Source organism: Lycorma delicatula, chromosome 13, assembly GCF_047948215.1.
Source record: "Lycorma delicatula isolate Av1 chromosome 13, ASM4794821v1, whole genome shotgun sequence".
Lineage (NCBI taxonomy): Eukaryota > Metazoa > Arthropoda > Insecta > Hemiptera > Fulgoridae > Lycorma > Lycorma delicatula.
Genome location: NC_134467.1, coordinates 8,474,602 through 8,497,816, shown reverse-complemented (window position 1 = coordinate 8,497,816; position 23,215 = coordinate 8,474,602). Strand labels below are relative to the sequence as shown.

At 29.7% G+C, this 23,215-nt stretch overlaps 1 protein-coding gene across 1 annotated transcript in view; it reads right to left on the bottom strand.

The window, feature by feature from the left end:
* The window catches only part of C1GalTA (Glycoprotein-N-acetylgalactosamine 3-beta-galactosyltransferase 1), a 79,918-nt gene extending 57,096 nt beyond the window's left edge, over positions 1 to 22,822 (bottom strand). The window contains exons 1-2 of the mRNA XM_075381464.1: positions 22,606 to 22,822; positions 9,127 to 9,199 (exon numbers count right to left, since the gene is read on the bottom strand). Coding sequence (XP_075237579.1) covers positions 9,127 to 9,199; positions 22,606 to 22,668 — 136 coding nt within the window. The 5' untranslated portion in view covers positions 22,669 to 22,822. The remainder of the gene's footprint in view (positions 1 to 9,126; positions 9,200 to 22,605) is intronic.
* Between the last annotated feature and the right edge of the window lie 393 nt (positions 22,823 to 23,215).

Here is a 23,215-nt window from a genome sequence, read left to right as displayed (position 1 = left end):
CAGAGCTAAACGGGACCCTTTCTTAAAACACAGATTTTTTTAAACTTTAATGTTAATATTGACAAATAGGGATTTTTAAAAAAGATTCCATGACACTCGACTTGCAAATTTGAAATTTTTTATAATTTCTTCTACTGTTTTCTAAGTTGTGGCTATTAGCGGTCAAATGGGATCCGAGTTTTTTTTACTAAAAATTCTGATTTATTTTTAGTAATTATATACTAAATACGGTTTAATTTTGATGATAAAATATAATTTACAAAGTTAATGTGAAAAAGTAACCGTGCAAAACCTGTATTTAACATTCAAAAGATTTTAAGATGCCTTTCTCATGCCGATAAAAAGATAACTGCAGCCCGTTATTCAAACAACTCAGAATTTTGACACCGGCAAGTTCACAAGGTGTTTATAAAAACAGTTTTAAGGATTCAGGGGATGGTTCTCCGCATTGAAATAAAGAATAAATATTATAATAACATACGTCCAGAAACGTTTGGTTTACAGACTGTATGCCGTTTTGTATTTTTAACGTAAAAATGTATTTCTCAAGCACGCTTAATCGTATCGAGCTGAAATTTTATAAAAACTTAAAATTTATAAAAATAATGAACTTGACCTCTCAATCCATTTCAAAATGGTCACCGTGTAAACTTTTTAACTGCTAATATCTTTGCGACCGCTGGTTTATTTAAGTGTTGTTTTACAAAAAAAAAAAAGTTAAGCGTTTTATGATAGAAAATGATAGCTTATTTATTTAAATCTGTTCATAAATAACTAAGTTATGGCGGAAATTCTTGAATTGAGAATCTACATTAAAAAATCAGTTTTCATTTCCTCCTGAATAAAATAAATAACTTAACACGATCTCAACTGTAATAACTTTATTAACGTTATCGGGTAATTAATTATAATTTAATAATATTGAAAATATTACAATAAAATAAAATATTATTTAAATCGTGAAAATAATAGAATAATATTAATATTGAAAAATAATTTGCATTAAAACAGTTGTAATTAACAAGTCATTGTGGTAAATGTAAATAAAAACTAATAGTACGCAGTTTGTCTTAGCTACTGATCGAGCGAATACATTGATCTGTACTGTAGGAGTTATTTCATTTTCTTACCGTTATCTTCTTCACCATAGCAGGTAATGTGAATCATATTTATACTAATTTACAAATAGCAGATATATCTTTAACGCACGGTTCCGCACATTGCAACTCCATTAAGGTGAGATGGCTGCATTAGGAACACTTTCCCGATCCGGTGTTACCTTCTCACACAATGTTTTCATCCATTTGTAGACAGCTCAGAAGCAAGGAAGCTTAAAACCTGAAAAACGTGGTAAATCAGGATGACCACACTCAACATGTACACATGTACACCCAAACTTGAGGAGGGTGCGTTAGATGAAATATTTAACCATCCCGAAAAAAGTACTAGACAGCTAGCCTTTTTGTTCAATGTTAGTAATACAAAAGTTTGTAAGGTACTACACAAGCAGCAACTCCATGCCTCCAAGCCCTTGCTAATAGTAAAAGTTATAAAATAGCTTGTATATTAGCGAATACATTATCTCGAGATTATACTCGCTTAGTTCAGCTACGTCAAAGACTTATCTGAAAATCTATAAATACAAAGTTTTTGAATGATATTTTCTTTACTGATAAAGCTAAATTTACAATATCGGCCGTTCTTAACACCCACAATAAGCATATAGGGTCGATTGAAATCCCTCGTGCCATTTTGGACAGAACCATCACAATATAAGTAAATGATTTACATTTCTTGATACCTGATCTTCCACTTTTACTAGAATATTTACCGCAAAACATGCGCAACAACATGTGGTTCATGCTGGATGAAGCCCTAGCTAGCTTTTTACAGAATACAAGTTCAAGATCATCTACATGAAGCACATTCAAACAGATGGATCGGTCGAGAAGGCCCATTAGCACGGCCTGCAAGGTCTCCCGATCTCAATCCTCTTGACTTTTTCTTGTAGGTCCATTTAAAGACACCTGTAAATGACTCCTCTGTACCATAGAAGAATTGCGCATGAGAATTCTAAATTGAGAGGGCTCGTCAAATAAATAAATACATCTTTGAAAGGGTCCCACAATCATTGGAAAAATACCTAGATACATGTATACTGAATGAGAGGCTGCTATTTTGAACAGCTATTGAAGTTTCTTTTATTAATGTTTTATATCTGATATAATTTATTAATAACACTTTGTTTATTTTTCAATATTAATATTACTTATTATTGTAATAGTTATTGTGATTTCAATAATAGCCATTTTATTGTAATATTTACAATATAATTAAATTATTATAATTTATTACATGATAACATTAATAAAATTATTCCAGTTGAGACTGCGCAGAGTTATTTAATTTTATTACGGAGGAAATGAAAACTAATTTTTTAATTTAGAGTGACTCGCCAAGAATTTGTGCCATAACGTTTGTTATTTATGAACGGATTTGAATAGATATAACCCACCGGGTTGGTAACCACTAGACCAAGTGTAGAAATAGATTATCCCGCTTCCAACCCACCGGGTTGGTCTAGTGGTGAACGCGTCTTCCCAAATCAGCTGATTTGGAAGTCGAGAGTTACAGCGTTCAAGTCCTAGTAAAGCCAGTTATTTTTACACGGATTTGAATACTATATCGTGGATACCGGTGTTCTTTGGCGGTCGGGTTTCAATTAACCACACATCTCAGGAACGGTCGAACTGAGAATGTACAAAACTACACTTCATTTACACTCATACATATCATCCTCTGAAGAATTATCTAAACGGTAGTTACCGGAGGCTAAACAGGAAAAGAGAGGATTTGAATAGAAAAGGTATCATTTTATTTGTCATAAAACGCTTAATGTTTTTTGTTCGATAGTATTTTTTAATTGTTAATACCTTTGCAACCGGCAATTGCAAAGATATTATTAATTCACTGGCTGCCATTTGAAATGGAGTGAGATATTAGGTTCATTATTTTTATACAAGTAAAGCTCTAGGTATCATAGCAGTATACAAAATTTCACCTCAATACGATTAACCATTCCTGAGAAATAAATTTTCCTGTTAAAAATATAAAACTGTAGACAGATGGTAAACTAAGTGTTTCCAGACATATGCTGACATAAGTGTTTTCTCTATTTCAATGCAGGGGACCATCCCCTGAATTCTTGAAACAGTTTTTATAAACACTCTGCATATATTCCGATTAAATTATGTTTATCACACTCATGATTTTTACAGATTCAGGTTCACAGTTATAAAACTAGAAACTGTCAGCCATATCAGCATCCAATTTATAACCTTAAATTAGCCCCCTTGGTGCACAGGTTTAAAAATTTACAATAAGCCACCAAAAGACATAACTTCACCTAAAACTGGTGTCTTTTAAAAAATCCTAATAGAGATACTTTTATAAAGCCTATTATTGCAGTCTACTTCTTTTTCAGTATTGCACTTTACATCAATTTAATTGTAATAAAATTTAGATAAAAAAAATTTAGTTCAATAAAACAAGAAAATGCACTTTTAATTATATCTGTATTACTTTATTTTTTTAATTAATCCTTGAAATGTTGAATTCAGTACAGCTAATTGATTTTAAATGTTTTACTTAAAATTTGCAATTTATATATTTTTTTTTTTTTTAATACTTTTACACAAGATAATAATTCTTATATTACTTAAGTTTATTACTGGAATTATTTTTAAGAATCATCAATCGGTTATGAATAAATATTTTTAAATTTGGTATGGCAGTAAATAATTATGATAAGAAAAAAATGACAAGAAAAGGAGGGAATGATTAAAGAGCCTACTACTGAGTATGATTTAAGAATGCGACAATAATATCAGTTTTAATCATAATTTTCTGTTGAAAATAATTTAAAAAGAATACGACAAAGTATTGTATATATCATTACATTAAAACAATCAATCGTAAGAAATATTATGATAAATAAAAAAGTAAAATTCTCTTCAAATCAACACCATTAAACAAGCTAATTTTTAATTTAAAAAATCTTCTACTTAATATAGGAGGAGATATATTAAGTAGATAGATTGTTGTAGATCTAAGTCCACAAAAAACGTTTCTTTATAAAATAAAAATAAAATCATTGAATCAGTCAATCTGATTGAGTAAGTAAGGCACGATTATATATTAAAAAAAGGAGGTTGATTTTTTTTAAGCTTTTCCATTCATTAAAGTCAGTTAACGATCTAATATTAATAAAAACAATAAAAAATAAATATTTCATATATAGAAGGCACAAATAAGGAACGACACTTGTAACAAAACAAGTATAAATGATTGGTTCAATTAATTTAACCCTTTCAAATTGACTACCACAGGTGTGTATTGGCTACTGGCCAAACAAAACACAAGTAAAAGAATCACATCCACTGCCTACTTAATATTGTTTGAAATGTGATCTGATTAGAAAGCACAATTTACAGTATTTAAATGTATATTTTACTTTAAATCATAATATATTAATGAAGATAGTATTTTTTTTTGTTTTTTGTAAAAATTTTCACAGAAACTAATTTTCTAAAAACATTTTTATTTATTAGATATTTTTGATGAAAATTATGATTATTAATATAGATTACTTATTAGGTAGATAAAGGTATTACTTTTTTATGCATATTGGCAGATCTAGTTATCAATAAATTTTTATTAACATACTGTAATTTATAATGAAAAAAAAAAGATTGATTTTGATTGTATTTTTTATATGTGATTTTATGTTGAAAACAAGAATTGCATTCCTAATTATATACTTTTACTTCTTATCTTTTAAAAATTACAATTAATAATAAGGTAATAAATTAAACATACTGCTTTCTTTCCTGGAAAAAACCTGAGAGATACAGCCCACTCCACACCAGCCACATCCTGATTATTATACAGTAAGCATTTTTTCTGTGTAGCATCTTAACCACAATATAATTGGAAAATATACAAAAAAAATCCGAATACTATTTATTTAACTTCGTCATAAGGATTTTCCCATCAACTCTCCTATTTTCAATATTTTATAATACAGAACCATGAGAAAAACAAAACAGATAAAATTGTTAAAAAAAATTATACAAATACTAAAAAAAAAAAAAACAAAATAAAAGATCATTCCAAAAATACTCAGGCTGACACAAGTATGACCGAACAATAATGATATTTATCAAGTATGAACCTTTAGATGGTGTGGTGTGAAGCTTCTGACATGTGCGTTTAGTTGATTGTTTGTGGCGATCAAATAAAACAAAAAGTTTTTATATTTTTTACAACTGGATAAAACTGAAGTTCGAGCGATTATAAATTAATTACTTGTTTTGAAAAGTTTAACCTAGATGGACATAGAGAAAGGGATTAGATTATTCTTGTTTAAAGGTTCTCCCCTTTACAATTTAGATAGGGCAGGCGAAATGACATTGTTCTGCTCAACTGTTCAATCTACTTATAAAAATTTATACAATTAATGCACTTTTTATCATAGTGTTTTAATACCCTTGAGTGAATTTCTGCTGGTTTTACACCTTCAGAAAATAAAAATCTTATTACAGCACGTTGTTCTACTATGATACATGTTTCAAGTGGATAAAAAACAAAAAAAATTAGAATAAGTTATACCTTTTTGAACAGCTGACATTTTCTATGTCAGGGGTGTCAGCTTGAATTTCATACAGTTTTAATTTATTGTTATAGTTTTTCGGATGTAACCATTTATCTCTTTAATTATTCAACAATCGTCTTGTAATTTTTTACAAAATATGAATTTAAGATTTTAAAATAATCCGTATTATTGTTTTACCACACAAATCATTAAGATCGTTACAACATCATGCTATATATAAAACTATAATCACAAAACCAATTAGCAATTATCACAAAAAAAAAAAATTAACAACACAGTTGCAGCACTTTCCTGTGATGCGACTTTACCTGATGCACAGCTTACACACACGTACATATGCAATTTAATTAATATTTTAAATTAAGTTGTGTATGTATGTGCGTGTGTAAGCCGTGCATCAGAAAAAAATATTTATAATTTTATTTAAAAACCGGCTGCAGGGCATTCCTATAGCAATGGCACGCCTCTGTAGCTAAGCCCTCCAGGCGGGTTGCCTGACAGGCGGCATCTCACAATTATTAGGTGTCCACAATAGATTACCTCTTGTGTAAAAATATTTATTTTTTGAATGATGAAAATTGATAATCTAATTTAGAGTTAAATAAGAAATTTAACTCTAGAAATTGATAGTAACAAATTAGGATTTTCCACTAGTGATCGGAACATTCCAATACCTACTTTTTAGTTATAGTTTATTATGTTATGATGAAAAACAATTACATAAATAAATAAAAAATATGTAAAAAAATTGTTAAACATCACTTACATTAAGCACACTAACAGATAATAAATAATTTCAGGACGGTATCTCAGAATGGATTTGACAAGCTTTGATAGTGACATGTAAGATTATGTGAAAGTCATAGCTTCAAATTAAAAATTTGATGTTTTTGCCAATTTTTTCTTATGCGTGTCTGCACCCCACCATTCATCACACATAACAAAAAAGTTGGCAAAAACATCAAATTTTTAATTTGAAGCTATGACTTTCACATAATCTTACATATCACTGTCAAAGTTTATTGTGAAATCCATTCTAAGATACCGCCCTAAAATTATTTTTTTTACATTTTAGTGTGTTTAATTTAAGAGTGGTGTTTTAAGAATTTTTTTTACATATTTTTTATTTTCTGTTTTTTAGTGCATTTAATGCAAGAGTGGTTTTTAAAAAGTTTTTTAATATTTTTTATTTTCTATGTTTTAATCTTCATAAGTTTATACTTTACAGCTGCAATAAAGCACAGGTTTGAGTGTATTTAGCGAGATCAGATCAATATGTTTTATGGTGGGTGAATGCAATCAAAACATACAGTTAAACGATTCAATTTCCAGATAACCAAGATCCAGTTGATAAACAGTGTACCCGATGCATTAAACAGTTAGCTGCAGTTAGCTGCATATGTATCTGCTGATACATATGCTAAAATATTACAGTGGCACCCCATCACATCCCTTCACGATTTCTGAACAGCGCCCTGGGGGCACTTGAAAATATTATCATCTGATGGGTACCACTAAAAGCAGATGGGGCATTTTCACAGAGGGTTGAAAAAATTTTCAGAGCGCTAGGACCCACCGTTTTCAAGATATTTGCGATTTTTGTCCGAAAATTCAGATCCGATTGAAAAATTAATTCCCCAAAACTTTGATATATATATATATATATTTTTTTTATGTATACATTTCGCATATATAATAATATAACAAGTATACACCTGACCACCACAAGGCATGTACTTATGAATCGATTTTTAATGCTAGTGATCAGTACATTCTGGTGTTAAACTAAGGGGGACTCACATACAAATGCTGTTTAGTTGGGTAGGATACTTTTTGGATAGCTGTACATCAATGCTACACCTGCGCTCCTTGTGGTAAGAGGAGGTACTAATGACGCACTATATCCACTTAGCCACAAGTTTATTTGGAGCATTTTTTGGAGTGGAGGTGCGATTTTGCACAACTTTTTTTACAAATATTATTTTTTAATTGTTAACAAACAGGCCTAAGAAAAATATGACTTTAATTAGGCGAAATGTTGAGATACTGAGGGTATTCATACTCTACAGCAAATGTGTCTAAGAAAAATATGACCTTAATCAGACGAAACTTTGAGATACCTCAAAGGGTGACCTTGCTCCCTTGACCTTTTAAGTTGAAAATTTAATGGCATCAATGCCCCATATAAATAATCTGACCAAGTTTGGTCAAAAACAGTCAAGTAATTCTAGAGATATAAGGTGTAAAACACTGAACACACACACGTACATGCAAACATTTCTATCCGGTTTTTGTGTTTTTTGGGTCCTTAGGTGACAAAACAACAAGATCCAATGAAAACTGCATATGCCCAAATTGGACCAATTACAATACCTCACCTTCTAAAGCTAAAGCTCTGCTGTAGTACTAGACGGGAAAGTAAAAAAATATGTTGTCTAATAGGTAACATAATTTTTCATTTAATAAATCTTACACTTAAGTTTCCTGAAAAAACCTATAACAGAACCACGACAAGAATTTCCTTTACAAAATACAAAAAGAATTATCAAAACTGATAATCTATTTGGTCATAATACGACTTACATATAATTAAGAAATTAATTAAAAAAAATCCTTTTTGGCACGCTGGAAGGTGGAGCTTGATTTCACTGGTGCTAAGTAGGGGATAAAAAGGATTTCCACCTTAAAGTTAAGAAAAACTTCAAATTTATTCAATACAACAATAGTTGTATGTGAAAAAATGTTTCACATGTTTAGCATACGACAAGCCCCATCTTCTTACAATTCCAGCAACATTTTGGTCATTCCTTGCCATAAGGGTTGGTCATATCAAAAATTGTTACAGACAAACATTTTAGGTAATGATTAGAGGACTAACGACCACTTTAAACCGATTCAATACTGTGCCTATTAAGGGAGGTACAATTTTTTTTTTACCTTTGAAACCCATTTTTTCACTCCCTGGGCCAATGGTTAGTGATATTAAAAAAACTTTACTAAGATGATAAGTTTTAGGTCCTCATCCAAAGAATAGTAAGAACTTTGAACGAATTCAATATTTTACTTAACAGGAAAGTTATAGTGATATGTCTTTTCGAAAAAGTCCTCCCATTTCCACCCCCATGGTCCAAATTTGGCCGTTAACGAACTCGATTGAGATTCTGGGTTGTGTTTTTTACGTATCAATTTGAAAATGATTGGTGCAAAATTACAGTAGTTATCATGTCACCAAAAAAATGAAATATATATAAATATACTTTTCAACTGACTGTGGTTTTGGGGTCTGGGAGATGTGAAACCTTTGTAAAGGTTTTTTGTAAAGGTTGAATCGTGGTACCCACTACAATAGGTATCTTTCTTTTGAAATCTACCTAAAAACACACAAATCAAATAAAGTACCTATTTTTTTTTTTAAGTTCATAATAAATACTTTTTAATAAAATTAAACTTACCAGACATTATTACACAGGAATCTGTTAACGGATGAGATGATGTGAATTCACAGTTATCTTCATCACAGTAGACCTATATAACAAGAAATATGTTGTATAATATAAACTGGAAAATACACTAACAAACTATAGAATAGTATAAATTAAGTATAAAATAAATAATAAATTAAAGTAAACTAATATAAAACTAAGTAAAAAATTATTTACCTTAAACAAAAAAATAACTACTATCTCATTGCTTTATCCCATTTTGTTCCCTCTTTCTCTGACTAAATATTAATTGTTTAAAATAAAAAAAAAAAATGAAATTAATAATTACTATTACTATTATAACAGTAAATAACTTTACTTTGTTACATCAGTGCAATAATAATAAAAACAATATTAAAAGTAATAAAACGACAATGCAGTAAAAATTAAATGTAAGCAATAAATTCAATATTTAATTAAAATAACAATACAAAAGCTGATGATTAAGAAATAATATATATATATAGAATACCTCATTATTTAATGCTTTAACATCATCTGATATCATTTTACTGAAGTTAATATTAATCTATTAACCCGTAGCAATAAATTAATTCTTCATAGATTGACTGCAATGTTAAATACATGGATATAAAAGAATAGGTATGTAAATGAATTATTATGTCATATTGTAACTTGAATAGTATAAAAACACAGTAGAAAATATTTAATACACATGTTGATATTTAAACATGGAAACAGCTTTATATTTTAAAACCAAGGGCTTCTTGGAGGTAGAAACAAGTGCGAATTTAAATAGTTACAAAATTACTATTTTATGGTATTTGAAATTTTTGTCCACCGCATTGAGTCGAACTCTTTCTAGTTTCCCGTCTAGCTCTGTCCCCCATTTTATGTTTTTTTCTATAAAAATATATATCTTAAGAATAGAGAGAGAGAGATTTTAATGAAATTTGGTGCATATGTACTAAACAACACCTACAAAATAAATAAGTTCTAATTACATTTTATTACATCAAATGTTAAGCCTTTTACTTTCCCGTCTAGCGCTATAGATGTAGAAGGGAAACTATTGTCAATTTGAGCATATGCGGTTTTCACTCGTTCTTGATGTTTTGACATGTAAGGAACACAAAAACTGAATGAAAATTTTCCACAAGTTAATGTTCATATATACGTGTGTTTGATGTTGGCCACTAAATCACCTTATATCTCCAGAACAACAGGACCGATTTTGACCAAACCTGGTCAGATTACTTCTATATATAAGGCATTGATGTCACTACATTTTCAACTTAAAAGGTCAAGGGGGTGAGGCTGTAGAGTGAGATCACCTCAGTATCTCAAGATTTCGCCTAATTAAGGTCATATTTTTCTTAGGCACATTTGTTAACAATTAAAAAATAATATTTGAAAACTTGCACCCCCTCCTTAAAGAACGCTAGTAGCTAAGTGGGTGTATTTGACCCTGAGAGTAAGACACCCACCATGTAACTGGTCCAACCGTCATGCCACACCTTCTGTACGTAGTCCTTATGGGCTTTACCGGAAGTCATCTTCAATAGCCTCAAGATATATTGCAGTCTGACCACTGTCAAGACGCCACCAATGCGAATGTCACAAATGACATTCATATCAGTGTACTACCCCTAACTCAGAACCTACAACAATAATCTTAGTAGGAGCCAAACAGGACCACCTGATTGAGCTGATCTAAATTACAATACTACCCAGTGTTAGGGTGAGCTCAACACGCACAGGTGCTATACACTAATCCAAAAACTAATAAGCTAAATAAATCAATAAATACGAAAAACTAACAATAAATCACAAAACTCCGAAGTAATAATCAAAATTCAAAAACACAAAATAAAACTAAACCAGAAGAAAACAAACACTAATAAAACAAAACCTAACAACTCAAAACCTAATAAATAAAATCATTGAAAACAAGAAAACAACACCAACTCCTAAACAAACAAAAAAAAAACATAAAACAAACACTAAATATAAAACACTAACCACAACAAACTACAATAAAAACCAACGTAACCAAAACACTAAACACAACAAAAACTAAACAAACAAAGCACTAATAGAGAAAAACCAAATAATTCAAAACCTAATAAATCAAAGGCAACACATGAAATCAACACTAACTTATAACATGAAAATGTAAACAAAAGGTTTCTTAACTTCTAAACCGCAACAAATCCAAATAACAGAAACAAATCAAACCTACAAAATACCTAAAAATAACATAACTCATAAAAATAAGAAACCTAACATACAAGACACAAACAAAACAAACTGTAAATTACCGGAAGCCATGAGAACAACTAACCCAACTAGCCACCTAAATGTTTATTCTACCACATAAGACTTCCCCCCACACATTGTACGCGGGACATTCCTCAGAATAACAATTATGGTTCGCTGGCTTCCGAACTCAAAAACAGTTTATACAGTAGGAGAACCTCCGTCCTTCCTCACCTGGCAATCCTTGGTGTGATCTCCATCCTTGTCGCAGAAGGAACAACGTTCCTTCTCTTTACAAACTTTGGTCACATGACCTAAGTCCAGATACCGAAAATGTGGATAAACGTTCAAGAAGTCCTTTATTTTGCATGACTCTGGTAATTGATGAACGATCTGCCTTTTTTCCAAAACTTTTGCGTGCAGATGCTTCTCGCACTTCATTACATAATGAACAACTCTCCACGTCCAGCCAAGAATACCACCTTGAATAGATTAGCAAAATCTTCCACCAACTTATCTGCGTTCTGCACCCCACATCAACAAACCCATCCTCACCAATTTTCCGTGGAACATTATATACTATCATCCTTTGGCCGCATATTCTTTGTAGTGACAATCGTGATCGGATACTGACTGAACGCCTCATTATTTCTTATGCCTTTCTCCATCTAACTGTTGTTGGTCACAATACTTACACATTTAGGATTATCCCACATGCTGACTATTCTCATTCTCAAACCTTTCTTTCTTGCTTACAAATTCTTCATAACCTCACCCTTGAAGGATGAGGAAGTGACACCTTCTGGCATGTCTATTCATGACTTTGGGGTCTCGATATTTTCACTACCTCAGATACTAACTCTTTGATGGCGTTGAATCAGTCCCCTGTTGCTCTCCCACTCCAGCCCTGAAGCCTACCCATCCGTTCCTAATAAAGAATCCATCACATATCTTCAACGGTTACATTCTGATTAGGAATATGATTTCAACATAAACCCAGACATGTACTCCACTATATACATTTCTAAAATGACATCATCCTGATGACATAGAATCAGTAGAAAGTTGAACAATAGTTTGACCTTTATTTAAAAAACAGGAGTATGAAGATAAATAGAAAGAAAATAGAATATATATAGAATACTGGTAACAGGAGGTAAAGATTTAGCCAGTAGGAGGTGATGATATTAACAAAGATGTTCTATAAAATATAAAAATTCTGTATGATGTAACAAGCGATGTTCCTTTGTTTTAAAATAAATATTTTGGCTAGATGGATGGAACCACATACACAATAGTCAAAATGACATAGAAAATAAGGATTTTAAAGGAAATTACACAATTAAAAAATTTAAGACTCCGTGTTGCTCATATAAACATAACATTGTTGTCGATTGCGTGGATAGAATTCCCTCTAATGATAACTATGGTATTTCTATTGCCTATAAAGTGAAATTTCTGGGTGTTTTATTAGATGAAAAGTTCTCCTGGGTTTATAACAGAATCAAACCTTACTCTTTTGTTTGAAGAGGGTTAATTAAGTGATGAAGTTGTCATCATATATTTATTATACTTATGCATAACATCTAAATCGTATGTCCATCTCCTGCATTTCCCTCTAAAGTCACAAGTTTTTAAGATACAAAAAATAACCTGCCACATCATTATTTGATGTCTGCAAGAATGAATCATGTAGGTGATATTTAGGAAATTAAATACAACTTATTCTTGTGTTTATAATTATGAACGTGTTCATAAAAATAATAGTTACTTATTCTTAAAAAATAAAAATATCCACCTTTATCAAACTACACAACAAAACCTTTTTTGTATAACTCAACAATACTTCAGCTTTCAAAAAAGTTTCTTATTATGCTTCTAATAACAATTTTATAATTAATCGCCAAATAAATTCAAAATAAGTTTTCCACGGATTAAAAAAAAATACTATTTAAAGATTTTCTTTTACAGAAACAATACTACTCTGTCTATGAATTTTGTAAATAATTAAAACATTTTTAACAACCCTGAATTTCCTGCATCCTACTCTACCTCAACATGGTACATTATATTTCAAAATAATTTTCAAAACCGCCTTCTAAATTATTAATTATTTTTTAGTAATTTGTTACATTTAATTTATCTTAACATTGTTTCTTGTGTTTTATACTTTAAATAATTCATATGAACTTAAATCACATCTATTTTTTATATTTATAATTTTTCTTATAATAACATCTCCTACTTAATTTTTAAGTTAAAGTTTTAAACTTAAAGTTTTGGTCGAAGTCATAGGCACAACATTGTTCGAGAGCCAACAGTTTTGTTGACATCGCAATACTGGGCTAGAATTTGTCAACAAATCAGTGAACAGTGTTAGTTATCAACAACATCCTATCGAAATTACATCATCATCAACATAACACAAGATTATTTATTATTACAATTCTGTAGAGAGTGTGGGAATGATGATGTCAGCTGTCAGTCGAGCAGTTCTCTTTGTGCGATGGATGTGTTAGCTTCGGTTGTGCTGTGTACATTTTTTTGTTATCAATAAATCATCGAGCTAAGCTCTTTACAAAATTTAAATAATCTAAAGACTCTTTAATTCTTACTTATTGTTTGCGGCTGTTTCTGGATTGTCAGAATATAACAAAAAGCTAAAATTAGATTATTTATAAATAAAATGTTGTGCTCCATAAGACTGACCGTGGTATGTTGTGGTGCTGTACGTTAATTATGTGTTTGAATTCTTGTATTTTTTATTTGTGAATGTAATGTTTATTCAATGCAGAATGTATTACTCTCAGTATAGTCTTCTCTTCTCGTAATATCATTTACCGTATTATTTTGTTTTAGTTTGGTATAGTTGATTCATAAACTATTTTTGCAACTCTGATATAATTATAAATTTAACAAACTTTAAATAGTGTTCATGTCCTTTATTATTTTTTTCTTTTCTCTTTCGTAATCACTACCAATCAAGACTATCAGATCCTCTTAGAACAATAATTTATAACATCATATGCTGATCAGAATAAAAAATGTATTTATTTATTTGGAAATGGCCCTATAAACTAGATTATATGGACAACCTTGCTGTACGTCTATGATTGTTGGGTTGTTCACATGAAAATGTAAGACATATGTAACAAGAGATGTCTATTCTGAGCTGGCTGGAAGTATTGTTGAGAGAATGGAAATAAAATGAGGATGTACGATTCCCAAATGTCAACTAAAACTGTCTTGAACAAGATAAGAGTGGTGCATCGGATGGTAGCAACATACAGAGTGAAGAGAGGAGGAGAATTGTGTAATCTCTTATATCTTTGGAACTGAATAAGATCAATAAATTGATTGGCTATTTTCTCAGCTTATTCACAATTGTAATTAGGATTTTACTGGAATCCAGCAAATTACATAGGGAAGACGATTTCTTCCCACAACCATAAGAATTATGCAGATTACTGCGATGTGTGTAAAAATTTAAAAGAAGAATTAAATAACCAATTTGAAGAGGATGTGCATAATGATTGAAATCAGAAGAGCAGAGATTGTTAGTTTCATATGTTCCTCATACGCAATTCTGCTATTCGCTTCTAATATTCACTTCCTTTATGCATCAAGTACTCTACTTCAATGAATGATTAATATCATTTATGATATATTTACGAGTGTCCCAAAGGTGAGGTGTTGGCCAAACTTAATAGACTGATTCCCTTAACAGGATCTTAAAATAAATTGATGTCCTTTTCAGGACAACAAAATAAACAGCAAAAATTTATGTGCAAAGATCCTCCATCTTGCTTCATTTTCTTTCTACCAACAGTTTTGTGAATTCAATAAAAATTAATATCTTAAGAATGGAAGAGATATTTTAATAAAGTTTAGTGAACGTATGTATAGAGTGTTGAAATTCTTATTAACTTTTATGAATTAGGAATTGAACCTTATTTTAATAACAAAAAAAAAACTCGAATCAGATAATAAAATCATGTATACATAACGTTTTTATTAAAAATTATTTTAATACAAAATCAATGAGACTGAATTATCAGATTACAGATAACCATCCTTTCTTTTTAAATTTTGATACTGAAATAAATCTGAATTTTTTCATGGCTTTTCATTTATATTGATTATAAAAAATTGCTATTATTAAGTGAAACTTTGGGTAGGGAAGTTGTATATATTATAATAGATAATATAAATGAAGCAACGCAATTATCAATTGAATTAGTACATAAATTAATTGCTAAAATAAAGAAACTTAAATACTGCATAGTAAAAGTTCTAAAAACCATGTGTTACATAATATTTATTAAATAAGAATAATAAAAATAGATGGTTAAATAAATAAAAAGCTGACCACACAGTTGTAGGACTTTCTCATCACACAGCTTTTTTTTCTAACACACAACTTACACTCACAATTTAATTTAAAATATTTATAATTTTATTTAAATATAATATTTTTTGGACACCTGTACATCAGTGCTACACTAGCACTACTGACGGGGGGGGGCTACTATTGATACAGTATAGTCACTTAGCTACTAATTTAGAGAATTTTTTGAGGCGGGGGTGCGATTTTGAAAATTTTTTTTGCAAATATTATTTTTTAATTGTTAACATGTGCTTAAGAAAAATAAGACGTTAATTAGGCAAAATCTCAAGATATTGAGGGTGACCTTGCTCTACAGCCTTACCTCCTTCACCTTTTTAAGTTGAAAATTTAAAGGCATCATTAGGCAGATTAAAGGCATCAAAGGCAGATTAGTAATCTGACTGAGTTTGGTCAAAATGATTTCAGTAGTTCTAGAGATATAAGGTGTGAGACACCAAACCCACATACACGTGCGCGTGCATACATATGAGCATTAACAGCCAGAAAATTTCCATCCAGTTTTTTGGGTTCTTTAGGTGTCAAAATGTAGTGAAAACTGCGTATCCCCAAATCAGACCAATTACAATACTTTCCCTTCTACAGCTATAGTACTAGATAGGAAAGTAATATAGAAAAAATAGAAATGATATTTCTGTAAAAACTAAATACGAAATCCATATTAAACTACTGAACAAGCAATTGAAAGAAGCAAAAAATAAATCTGAAAATTTAGCCAATTACTTCAACAATTGTTTTTGCAATATAGGTGGTACAATTATAAAAAATATTAATGTTAACAACTTGAACAGAAGGCATAGGAATAAAAGTAAAACTAATGTTAAGTCTATATATACATCTTGTGCTTGTAAAAAATTATGAAATAAAAATAATAATTAATAAATTGAAAAATAAATCATATAGGGTTCATGGGATACATAATTCTACGGTAAAAGTATTAAGCAATATTAAATTTATTGATGCTTTAATCTATAATTTACTACATTGTTATATGGCCAGATCAATTGAAGGTTACACCAATTTTTTTTAAAGCTAGTAATAAAACTAACCAATCCTGGAAATTATAAACCTATTTCTCTTGTTTCTAATGTTGTAAAGATATATGAAAAACTATTACATAATAAAATGCTGAATTTCCTGAATACATATAATATTTTCTCTTAACTCACAATATGGTTTCAGAAAGGATCTTGGAACTAAAAATGCAATTGCTGACTTACCTAACATCATTTATCAAAATCTATACAAAAGTAAGCCTGTAGCTGCTACATTTTTGGATCTGGCTAAAGCTTTCGATACTGTAGTCCATAAAATTTTAATTGAAAAGCTTAAAAAAAATTAGTATCAGAGGTTTGTCTTTTTAGTTACTTCACAATTAATGCCCAATATAACGCGTTTTTCAACTTTTCAGTATTTGCAACCCAATTTTCATAGAGCTCCCCTCTCATAAAATAATAATGTATTTTGACACTAAAGCTACACTACGACCTTAATTATAAACCTTACAAATTACCAAGAATAAATAAACTTACTGATATTTGGCAACACCAATCCGCTTAAGTGAGAAAACTAAAATCGATGCCTCTTTATTGCTCTTTGTATTACATCCACCGTAATCAGTGTTACTATTTTACTGCAAGGCAAGACGGTTAGCATGTGGAAAATGTTTGCAACGTGTTTATGAATTAAGAGATGAAATCGCTATTTTTCTAGAAGAGGAATACTGATTGGAAGTTGAGAAGTTTCAAGATGGTTTATTTGTGATGGAATTGAGCTACTTGGTCGACCTATTTGAGAAATTAAATACCTTGAATCTTCAACTCCAAACAGCAAATACGCATACTCGTATGTTGGATACAAGCGATAAAGTTAATGCTTTAATGCTTTTTGTAGAAAATTGGAAATGTGGTGCAGAAATTTAAGCAAAAAAACCTAGAAATGTTTGCAAATGTGGATGAATGTGTTAAAACTTACAAGACTGAAGAACATGTGAAAGCTGTTTTTGTAACCATTGAAAATCATTTAGTCATGCCGACAAAGAATTTTAAAAAGTATTTTCTTGCTGATAACAACTTGTAACAAGTTATGAGCGAGTTAGGGATCCATTTCAAAATATTCCCAAAGTGCTCCCAACCACTGAAGAAACCTTCATAGACTTCACAGCAAGTGGCGAAATCAAAAGACAATTTGGCAATAAATCACTCTTTAAATTTTGGGCAGGGGTGAATGATGAGTTTTCTGTGCTAAAAACAAGAGCATTTCGTATACTATTACCTTTTTCAACATCATACCTTTGTGAAACTGGATTTCCTGCAGTGGCTGTTTTGAAGATAAAATATAGATCTCAGCTAAATATAGAAAAAGAACTCAAGACTGTTTATTTCTAATAATAAACCTTCTTTCAAAAAACTTTGCTCTGCAAGACAGGCCCAAGGGAGTCACTAATAATTATTAAACTTGTTTTTTTAATTTAGTATTGATAAGTTAATTATTAAACACTTTGTGTAGTACTGATACAACCAGTGTAAATGTGTATTTTTTTATATTAGAATGTATTTTGTTTTGCTTTCATTTCAGTAAATTAATACATTTTTTTAATAATATTTTCTTTTCGATAGGCTCGTACCCCCTCCCATTCATCGGCATGGGGCTCCCATCATGCGCCCCTCGGGAAATGTGCCATACAGATTGAGAAACACTGAATTAACGAAATAAAATGTAACCTACAAGATTTGAAAACAGGTGTTCCTCAGGAAACATTTATTATATATATTAATGATATATTTCAACTAGAAAATACCGATTCTAAAATTTTATCTTATGCTGATGACATGGAAATGCTTGGTTTAAAGTTTATTACAAATTTTAAAAAACAATAAGATGTAAAATATCAGGTTAAATTCTAATAAGTTTCTCTAAATGTATGTAAGACTGCTTAATTTTTCGTAATCAATATGAATGTATTCCAACTGATTTTAATGTTGTCATCAACAATGAAATTGTCCAAATAAAATATTATACAAATATTTAGTAATATAATCAATCAACATTTAATATAGGATTGTGAAATTTCAAATAAAATAAAATATACTGTTTTCTTATTACCTAGACTACGCAAAATTCTTAGCATTCAAAACTGATTTATTACATATGAAATTTATTACAGTACTATTAGCTACCGTATAATTGCATGGGATCAGCTATTAGAAATCAAATAAAACGATTAAAAGCTATACACAACAAAATATTAAAAATTCTTAAAAAATCAAATTATCACAATTTATTTGAAAATACGTATTAGGAGGATCTTTGCAACATTACAGTGAAATAGCCCTAACCTTTAAATACTCATCATTTATCTAATATAAGATACAAATCCATTCAATAATTGAATATAAAAAAAAATTGGTAGAATGAACCATAAATGAAATCTACTATATATTATTTTAATAAACTGCCTCATGAAACTAGAAGTCAAATATCAAGAAATTATAAAATAATATTAGAAAAGGTTATAGGTGAATAAACTTGAATTAAGGCTATTTCACATTGACTGTATTGGATGATATCTTAGTTTTAAGTTTTTGTATTTGTATAATTTTTCTTGAATCTTTTATTGCATTTTTATACCAATATAAATTAATACATAGTAGAATTAGAATTAATGGAAAATTATTGACAGTTATAAATGGTTTGTTGAATAGCATAATGAAATTACACTACTCTACCAACCTCCACAGTGCAGTGGTAGTATTGTTTTTAAGGCACTTACTTTTAAAGTGATTAAGAAAACAATTTGTTAAAAAATAGTAAATTTGATCTGGGGTTTTCTTTTATTATTTTGCTTTGGTCAACTTCAGTAATTGTAAATTTCATATTGTTCTATCATTTTTAAGAATACAGCTTTTAGATGCTAGGCATAAAATTTTCACGCAATTAAAATAATTCTAACAATAATGTACGCTGAACATAAACTATAGTTTCCATGAGATGAGCAAGTAAAGGTTAATTCTGGAGTTAATAATATTCAATCAGAACACAAAATTTCATAATATTACTGTAAAAAAAAATATATTAAAAATATTACTTTTAAAAAATTGTGACTGTAAGACTGATTACGAACAACCTCACAGGAAATGATACTGTACATATTAAGCAATGAGATAAACTGGCTACCAAAACCATGAATTAAGAAATAATTATATTTATTGGCAGAAATTACAAAATAATATTTACTCTTTACTACTTGTTACTAATACTACTTATTAATACTTGTTACTAATATTAACGTAAGTTTGATTAATTTGCTGGGATATATGTAAATCTATTAATTACAGACTGTGTGATTTGCTGTTAATAAATATTCAGCTAGCAGTACCTAACTAGGTACTTACGTATTAACGCCACCGCAGCTACAGCTTTAGGTTATGTTGACTTCGTGTACTGACAAATCGTACGTATATCAAAATAACCTAACTAAATATAACCTTCGCTCGCTAACCTCTTATAATTAACATTAAATATGCATAATATATACAACTTATTAATAATATAACCTTAAAGTTATAGCAGCGAAATCCGATTGACTACTTTGTTTTTTTAAATAAAGCTGTAGCTGCGGTGGAGTTAATACGTAAGTACCAAGGTTAGCAAGCGAAGCAAGCGTAGGTTATATTTAGTTAGGTTATTTTGATATACGTACAATTTGTCAGTACACGAAGTCAACATAACCTAAAGCTGTAGCTGTGGTGGTATTAATACGTAAGTACCCCTAACTAAATATCCATAATAATAATAATAAGACTTACAGTATCTTACATATGTAATGTTCCTGATTTAATGAGTGATTTTACTTGGTTTATGTATTTCATAAAGGTATGAAATTTGATGATGAAATTGATATTGACATTTTAACTTTGTAGCACGAGAACCAAAAGAATTTGTAGCAAGAAAAAATGCAAAGCGTAGTAGTATTTTATTCAACGCTAGCCATGAGCAATGAAAGAGTCAATCGGTTTCCACATCCAGGGCGCATTACATTTGAATCTAATATTCTACATATATAGTCATCATTTGATATCAGGTTGTGATGGATACAAGAATCAGTCGTCAGAAGGTCAGAGGACATGCGAGAAGGTGTTCTAAGTTCTGGATCGGTCTACAGTAGCAACTTGTGCTACCTTCAATGTACCCCGCATGACATGTTTCTTTTGCATCTTGTCATGCCTGTTCTTAGGTGAATTAGAGCTTACCAGGATGTGTACAGTAGTTGTGAGCCTGGGCAAGGATTTTCTTGTGTTTTCATGAAGAGTTTTGGAAAATTGAGTTTTGTGTCAAATAGATAAATTTATAAAGCATGAGTGCCTGACAATACAATACAGAACATGTAAAAAATTTAATAAGTACAAACACCATCAGATAGTGTCTCAGCTCTCTAAGAGGCATTAAATTATAACAAAAACTTTACCTATTCTTTGCGTAAGTTTTTTTATTACTTATCTCACCAGTCTGGAGATCAAGCAATAAATAATCCAGCGTACATGCTTCCTTCTGGAATTTTTCAGTGTGATAATTGTGAATTTGGTTGGGGGGGATCATAAAATGTCAAGGTCTGCAATCATAAAATGTCAAGTAGTATGCACTTTTAATCTTTCATTTTCTGCCCAAATTAGTTTTTCCCAAAAAAACATTTTTATGATACCTTTATAAATGTGTCTTATATGCAGTGTAATACATTTTAATAATATGCCAGTGTATACAAGAGAAGTATTTGCTTTATTTTAAATCCAAACAAATGTATAAATTATACAAAACTAAAATAATCAGACTGTGAAATATAATGAACACGAACCAGATAAAGTAAAACAGAAAGTGATCCATCACAAACAGTGTCAATAAAATTCATATTCAACTAAGATTAGTAAAGAATGAAAATTGAGTGTTCCTGCAAAACATAAATTTTTAATTAATAAAAGACGTAATTGTGATAAGACAGTAAGATAGTTTATTACCTTAGAAGAGTTTGAATTTTTCTTTTTTGGAATAGAATTTATATGTTCAGTATGTTTTTAAGAATTGCAGATGATAATATGAAGTAAATATGTAAACAACAGATTAAAGTGTTTACACACAAGATAAGGGTTATCATATTATTTATTAATAAAATCATTAAAAACAAACTGCTCAAAATTAGCGTTGCAATCCACAAATTCAGTTAGAATATTTACTTTCTAATAATTTAAAATAACCAATTTATTTAATATCTAGTTAAAATGGATAAAACAAAGATTGTATTAATCAACTAAATTCAAAACTGAAATTATAAATAAAACGTACTCCTAATTTATTGGTTTCTGAAAAATTAGTATTAATAGATAAAGTATTTTTAAATTTGAATATGTTTAACAGTTAAAAACTGTATTTTCCTTTTTTTATAAAAACTTATGGAAACAAAATGTGTCAGAATCTGTATGTAACAAAATCATTATTACTTGGGTTAAATATGAAATCAGTGTAACAAAAAGGAGAAAAAAGTATATATATATATAATATGTGTGTGTGTGTAGATATATGTGTATAGTTTTAAGTTATAAGAAATATTCACAAAAAAGAAGGCATGCAATAAAATTAAAATAACGAAAAAGTATCACATATCACTTTATAACCTTAAAAACATAGCTAACTAATCAAATGATTAATAAAAATAATAATAATAAATAACAAAAAACAATCGTTTTTCTAACTTTTTATGTATAACGTCAAATTTAAATTAGATTTTTAAAGGTTAGCAAAGTACAAATTTAAATATAAAACCAAATACTTACAACTACATTAGACTGGAGGAGTATTATAAATAACGTATTGTATTGAAAATTACATTTTTTCATTCACTTCAACTTGTACAACGGTTATTAATCATAATGATTAAGATAAAATAAGTAGTTAAAATAAAATTATCGATTGATAAACATTTTCTAAAGACAGCGAACTACAGCGCCGGGGCAACCCAAAGCACTTAACTGAGTGCTTAACTGTGGAAATAAGCTTGATTACTGAATCGGACATACAGCACTGCCTTGTAGTACACATAAGAACTTCGATTACAAAACAGACAAATATCGTATCTGGAGTAACAACTTTAAAATAGTTCATTTCCTGAACCAATTTTGTTCGTAATTTATTATTTAAAAAAGTACACCAATATTTCGACTTGTCCTCTTTCTGATGTTATCACTAATTTAAACATTATGAATGCTATCCTTTTCAAGATATCGAATTTTTTAGTTCCAATATGTTCACTGCAACGAAATGTTCAAAGAATTTTTTTCTGACCCTTAAAACTTGTACGTAAAGTGGAAACTACGTACAGTAGGATGATATATTTGATTGGGTCGGCTTTATTAATGAACTTATGAAATATTTTTATGAGTATTA